The 7,500-nt window shown below is 40.1% G+C and overlaps 1 protein-coding gene across 1 annotated transcript in view; it reads left to right on the top strand.

Annotated features, from left to right (window-relative positions):
• The first annotated feature begins 6,603 nt into the window (after positions 1-6,603).
• The window catches only part of LOC136839240 (uncharacterized), a 59,290-nt gene continuing 58,393 nt past the window's right edge, over positions 6,604-7,500 (top strand). Inside the window, exon 1 of the mRNA XM_067104998.1 lies at positions 6,604-7,499. Coding sequence (XP_066961099.1) covers positions 6,956-7,499 — 544 coding nt within the window. The 5' untranslated portion in view covers positions 6,604-6,955. The remainder of the gene's footprint in view (position 7,500) is intronic.

Here is a 7,500-nt window from a genome sequence, read left to right as displayed (position 1 = left end):
TGTGTAATCATACGATAATGATTTTGATTACGATGATGACGACGGCCAAAACGACAGTAATCACGATGACTGTAACAACTCCGGTGACGATGATCGATAGTCAGCTGACACCCATCATTAGGCACTGACGCGAGGCTGTGCCACGGATGACAGTGTGAAACTGTCCCTCTGTCCCCCTCTCTGTCTCTGTCTCTCTCTCTCTCCCTTCTGTCACATCGTGGGAAAAAATAAGATAGCCAGGATACTCCTCCCGAAATTTATGGCAGATATTGTTCGACCTGCCAATTTCCGTCATTCTCGTGTTTCTGCATCATAATATAGGCTGGAAATAGATACGTCTGCAAATTCACTGAGTGTGCAGCCATTATTCTCACTTAGCCATGATGAACGGATGTCCAGCGCTCACATAAACGTAAGGAATATATCATATTCATCACTAGCAAACATATAGGCCTATAAAGTACACAACAGATACATCACTAGCACACATATACGCAGATGCAGTTCACAACATACATATACACTACCCCACATACGTAGATGGACACAACATATTTATCGCTACCACATGCGCAAATTCTACACGTCTGGTAGACATGTATATCACACATGTACAGTATGTGCATGAATAACCTTTGAGCAATACAGTATTAGACTATCGCTATACAAAACCAGTAAGCAGAATGAGGAAATTAGGTTGTCTTTAATTAGAAAATCACAATTATGCCGCTGAGAACCAGACTATAATCTGATTGTTAGGAGAAATGTGGAATCAGTTTTAAAAGCTAAAACTCTTTGCAATATATAATGTATCTAGAAGTTTCTCATTTAACATAAGCAGTTGTTAGCTCCTTGGTCTACAATATACAGAGCACTTTATACACATTCAAGAATTACGGAACGATGGTCCCATTGCCGATATAACTTCACCAAAGCGTTGTGAGACCCTTCTTGATTAATTTATCTAATTATTGGCAGACGTTATTATCGAATAAAATTAGTTGCTCCTACTGTAGGTTTAAGATAGACAGCTGCTTTCCCGCGTATTGCTCACAGAAGAAGTGTGAGTGTGTGACACTTTCAGTTTTAGTTGTCGCCACCAGGGTACATGGCAAACCAAGTTTCACTTTGTTAGTGTTGTTTTTGATGCAGTAACTCTTCGCTGCACAGAATCTCGTTTTTGAGGAGTTCGGGACGATTAGGCGTATTATTTTCGCCCGTGAACCTGTTAGGGCGTCACAACTTTAGGCCGTAAGAAGCTCCATGGCGGAAGCTCCTTGGGACGCCGTGTTTAGTACTAGCCGCTCGGGGATCAAAGTATTATATAAACCCATTTAGGCCGTTTGCCAGTTTGGATGTTACGGCCGAAACGAACAGGACCCTTTTTGAGCAGGCCTCAAGGTTTCACTTTAAAAATGAAAAGGTATGTGGAGTTCAGTATGATGTATTTGCCAATTTTCTTGCTTCTGCCACAGAGGATAGGGCTGGTTCCCGTATTTGTTCCAGTGTTATTGTTATTATATAAGTAGGCACGCAAGAATACGATTATTTGCTTTTAGTGCATTACATCCCCATTCACTTACCAACGTTCTGTAGCCATGTAGAAGCTGCCATGCACACTTCAAAGAGATAGGCCATTCCATTCTATTTAGGCTGAAGTGGGTGAGCTTTGGTTTTTCGCTTTGATACTGCTGTATATGAACCGATATAGGGCTAACCCTTGGTTGTACAGGTAATTACAGAAGCGTTCATTTTAAACGAAACAGGATTTACCACCCAAGAGAAAAGTGTTAAAAAGCGTTTCATATTTACAGATATTCATTTAAACAAGCAAAAATGTTTCCTGTTCACAGTAGGGCTATTCATCGGGGATCCGTGAATTCTGAGTTTAGTCTCATACTGAGACAAAGTACTGACTGCTCCCATAGGCTCACCAGCCAAGTAGCCTACTGCCTAACCCAACGTTGGCTCCAAAGATTTGACTTAAGCCTGCGGGTTTTTGTTTCAATGCCGCTTGCATCAAATTCACGTTCAGTTGCAATTTTCAGTCACTTCTTTCTGTCTCTAGTGAGCACATAACGTCACTTTTCTCATTCGTGGTTTTAAAATAATTTGATAAAAAAAAAAGATACGCTAACCATTTTTAGGATCGATTTGGCTCGTTAAGCAAACATGCATAACGAGGTACAGTCACACTTAATAAATAATGAGACAAATGTATCATGTTAGTGGCGAATTCCAAATTAGTGTTAATTCTTGAGTGATTTTTTCACTTTATTAGTTATTTTTTCATTGGGATATATAGCCTCAAATTAGAATACTTTTCAAATCATGAAATTCTTATTCTTCTTCTTTTCCATAGAGACAAAAAAAAAATGTTAATGAAGAAACTTCATATTTGAGTTTGGACTGTCTAGGGTGAAACAGAACTAATGATATCTGTGTAAACTCAAAACATGCGCAGAAACTGTATATGTATAATATATATATATATATATATATATATATATATATATATATATATATATATATTATATGTATAAGTTATATATATATATATATATATATTTAATATATATATATATATATATATATATATATATATATATATATATATATATATATATATATATAAATTGTGTGTATGTTTTCTTAAAGTGCATGAATGATGGCTCGCATACGTGTATGTATTTGCTTTTTGTATCGGCATTTTCTTGTCACCTAACCTAAATTGAGAGAGAAGACGACGCTACCAGAAACCAAAGTCATCTTCCTATATAAAAAAAGGACAAAATTGAAAACTGATTGCTATTCGTGACTGCAGTATTTGCGGTTTCCGTCACGTATTCTTTCCTGAGAATATCAGCACCCTTTTGCTGTAATTGGCAGCCTCTCTCTCTCTCTCTCTCTCTCTCTCTCTCTCTCTCTCTCTCTCTCTCTCTCTCTCTCTCTCTCTCTCTCTCTCTCATAGTGTGACAGAAACCGTATTTGAAAGATTTGGTCCATTTGAGAATAAACGTTTAAGAAGAACATTAGGGGTCAGATGTCAGGATAAACTGAGAAATGATAACAAAGGAAATGAAGATGGTTTGGACTTGTCCATCGTACCGGCACGGAGAGAATATTTCCTGCGTGGAGGGATTACATTATATTATATATATATATATATATATATATATATATATATATATATATATATATATATATATATATATATATATATATATATATATAGGATAGTGTAGGGCTTTATTGGTAGCAATAATAAGTCACATTAATTATGAGACCCCAGGGGCTGAAATTTTGAATACTTAATTCAGCAATGCAAATAAAGTTAGAAAGGGGCCCTCTGCATAGTAAGCCAATGAATTCTGTTGTAAATGAATCGTTACTGCTTGAATATTATGACAGTTTCGCAAACATGATCAACTTACCAAGAAAAATTTAGTATTAAATGTTTTCCTTTTCAAAAGTCTTTCTCATCAATTTGGAATTATGTTCAGTTAATGGTATTACAAAAACTTGAAGTAGTGGGTCAAAAGCATTGGGCCTCCCATTCTGCTGAACTCCATTTCATTTTTTCTCCACTTTTAGGCCAGTCGTCCTCTTTCGGTAAACCACTCAGCTGGCTTTATTCTCTCCTAGAGAACCTATTACTCAGCCTGGAAGAGGTAAAAAAAAAAAAATGTAAAATTGTAGTAATAATAAAAAAGAGCTTTAAATCTCATCGAATGATAGAAACACTGTCATTTGCAGTATATCAAAGCATTAGGTACACTATTTACAGAAGACAAAAGCGGTTTTTTCTTGCAAACAATTCAAGGGAAAAGCCCAACAATAATAAATCAAATAGAAAGTATACCTCCAAAAAAAAAAAATGCAGTTTGCTCAGGTGACAAGGATTATTCTTCTGCATAAGATCGTTCCTTCTGTCTTTTTCTGTAGATTATTGTTGTTTTGATTGAGCTGGCTTTAAGCCAACACGGGCTCTTGCTAATAGAGCAGCCCAGGAGCAGCCCATACGTTAGGCCTATGTAGGCAGTCGCTTGAGACTTTTTCCTTTCCGTTCTTCTTGGGATTAGAAAATCTTGTGACCCAAACTTCATCCCTTCAACAGGACCCTCAAGGTAATAAGGAAGAGCCAGTCAAAATACATATATCGAATGACTGGTAAATATGCCGTATAAACTCACGTTCAATTTTTATGTCACTTGGTGTTTTCCAAAATTCCATTCGTTATTTATCTTTCGCCCCATTACTGCCTTATATTTTGGAACGTAATTTCAATCCATTTTTCTGTTAAAGGAAAGTATAGCAGTTAATTTCCGCCAATAAAGCCTGGTAGTTAACGGCTTAGCCCCAGCCAGAAGACTATCTGAGGCAAGTCTAATGTTGCTTTAAGGCAACATACCTTAATTTTTATAGTTTTTCGCAATTACTGTTTTGTCTTTGTCATATTGTATTTTTTATTCTGTTGGTTAAATAAAAATACAATAATGCCACTTTCAGTGTGACGAAATACCGTTGATGAAAAATTACATTTGAATCCCGTAGATTTTTGAATAGTACTTTATCCCCTACACTCTACAGTACAGCTTTACAGGTGTTACTATGAGACAAACTATTTTTGTGATTTCCAGCTCGATTAATTAATCCTTAAAATTCAGAACATTCAATCATTATTTCACTAGAAGAAACTAGAAGCTCACAGTAAACAATAATCAAAAGCACTCAATGAAAATAAAAGAAAGCACAAATAGGCTCTTATCAGTAAAAGAATTTCCTTGTTCCATTGTCTTGAACGCTTCATCGATTGAAACTAATTTCGTCTAAAGTGAAAAGGCTGAGAGCAAACTCAGCCTTCCAGCTGGTTTATTCATGTGCACAATGTGATAAGCCAGCGGCGAGATGAAAGCTTTTTCGGAAGGGATCAAAGAAACGAGAAGGCCAGTCACAGGAGAAAAGTGTCTCTTCTTATTTGCATTCGATGTTTAGGCGAAGGTGTACAAGAATCCGTGCGAGGAGAAGGAGAAGAATAAGAGGCGGGGTGGATGGAAGAAGGAAAGAAGAAGAAGAATGAAGAATATAGCGAAGATAAAAAGAAGTGATATGATCCGTGGGGCCTCAAATAGTAAAGAAAATGTTGACAGAGAAATTGACTCATTTGAGTGAGGCAATGAGGCATAACTGTATTTAAATTGTTGGCCTTGAAATGCAGGAATGTGACGTGCCGAAGAAGTTACAGAATATCGTAGTGAAGATAAATCAATTGAATTTGAAGGAGACGGGAATGTTAACGCGAAGAATATGCCTCCTATCGAAGTTTAAAAACATATATTCTAATTTTTTCCAACGTAATAGTAATAGGAATACTTGAAGATAGATACTTAGCTCAGTAGTATTAGCCTATTAGAATTTGATGTCTCTCATTACTCTTATATTGATGTTTCTAACGGACAAATATTCACGATTCAAGCTGATACACAAAAGCGAACGCATAACATATACATTCAAGAGCTCACAGGAAATTGACGAAGATCCCGCGCATATCTGGAGCTACTGGGGCGTGTCAAAATGCTTCTTTTGCACAATCGAAAGCATTCGAGATTCGTCTGTGATCCTTCCGACATCTCTCTCTCTCTCTCTCTCTCTCTCTCTCTCTCTCTCTCTCTCTCTCTCTCTCTCTCTCTCTCTCTCACGCACGTTTGAGGGGCACCTACCTCATCCCCAAGGTGAACGCTGTCATGAGTAATTACTTTTGGTTCTTTACGTTCGGGATATAACGAAAACATGGAGTTCATTTGCCGAGGAACATTTTTGTTTTGACGCCAGTTCAGACACCTAGCAAGTTGATCAAGTTTTTTCTTACTCTTTTTCCTCTTATATTTTTTTTGTTTAAGTCCAGTTTTTGGTTGCTTGCTTTAAAAAAAAAAATCTATTCGACAGCTACTTAGCTAGTAAGATCTATCGAGAACAAGATTTCCTGTAGTCAGGTATTCAAATGGAATTCATCTGGAAGAGAGAGAGAGAGAGAGAGAGAGAGAGAGAGAGAGAGAGAGAGAGAGAGAGAGAGAGAGAGAGAGAGAGAGAGAGAGAGAGAGAGGTTAAAGCAGGTCTATAACCTCTATAATGAAAGCAAATAGGATAATGATGAAACTAATACACATACAGAAACAAATACGTAAATGTCGAACCTCATAAGCTGGCATAAGGGAAACTTCTGTATAGGAAGATGAAGAAGAGACAAACAAGCGGCATTTTTTCATGTTCATATGTTCCCGACAAGTTATACCTTGACCATTTGACAGATATAAAAAAAAGGGGGAGTTATGAAATGAATGGGAGGAAACCGCAACTCAAAGCAGAGGAAAGTATTGAGAGGGAAAAAATGGAGAAGGAGGAAAAGCAGGATATGGGGAAAGACCCCATCTACGTGGGATAGCGAGGGGGTTTGGGATCGGCCGGTTCCCAAAGATCAAAAGATGCCGCCGAGGCTGTAAGAAGGCGGCATCTTTGATCTCCGGCGCGATTATCACAGCTCGGGCATATTCGTCGGCAGCGCTCTGTCTCGGTGTTTATAGGCAGTGCACTCGCCATTCAGCCGCCAGTTGTTGTAGTGACTCTCGGTCTGGACGGTGGTGGATGGACGCGTGAAAAGTAGTAGTGTGGTCGGTGGTGGTTCTCTCTCTCCTTCCCTGTCCGTCTCCCCGCGCGCTTCTTTCTCGCGAAAGTCACCGTCAACGAATTCCCGTCGGTGATGTGCAAGGAAACCTCCCACACGAGTGATGAATATACCCCACAGTTTTGTTGGTCGTTTCGCAGTCTGAGGTTTTTGGAAAGGGGAAATCTCGAGTTGGAGAGAGTGTCGCAGCAGTCACGCGATCGCTGCTAAACCAGGAGGGATCTTGCCTTCGAGCGTCACGAACTGCCCTCTTACAACAGACTGGCCGTCTCAATGGCTCGACTCGCAACTGCATTGGCACTACTGACGGTGCTCATCGCCGGAGGACCACATGTGGCCCTCGGCGAGGAGGAACTCCCGCCGAAGATGCAGCGTGATGATTCTTCTATAACCATCCGTAAGCCCCGTTTGGTTGCGCCCGACAGAGACGGCAGTCACCCTCAGAAGACCCCGTACCCGACTACCCAAGAGGAGGAGAACAGCACTCCCTTAGACGGGCAGTCGCTGCAGTGGGCGCAAGCAGCCTACGACTTCCTGCAGAGCCTGCCGTGCGAGAAGCAGGTGTGGACGACCGAAGACGCCTGCGGGGACGCCAAGCACATCCCCAAAAGGCACATGAGGGTTTGGGCCACGAGGGCCGGGAGGAAATACGTCGCTCGCCTTCCAGACGGGTCCCTCCAGAGGTCAGGGGACCACGACGGAGTCGTTCTCCTCGATCCTTATCCTTCGGCGTCCTGGGGTCACCTGGTGCTCGTGCTCTTCGTCAGGAGCAACGTCACCCTCACCTCGTGCACTGATCTCAAAGGATACTGGACGCG

The sequence above is a fragment of the Macrobrachium rosenbergii genome, chromosome 6, assembly GCF_040412425.1.
Source record: "Macrobrachium rosenbergii isolate ZJJX-2024 chromosome 6, ASM4041242v1, whole genome shotgun sequence".
NCBI lineage: Eukaryota > Metazoa > Arthropoda > Malacostraca > Decapoda > Palaemonidae > Macrobrachium > Macrobrachium rosenbergii.
The sequence above is the reverse complement of the archived record's forward strand: the minus strand, read 5'-3'. Positions and strand labels throughout refer to the sequence as shown.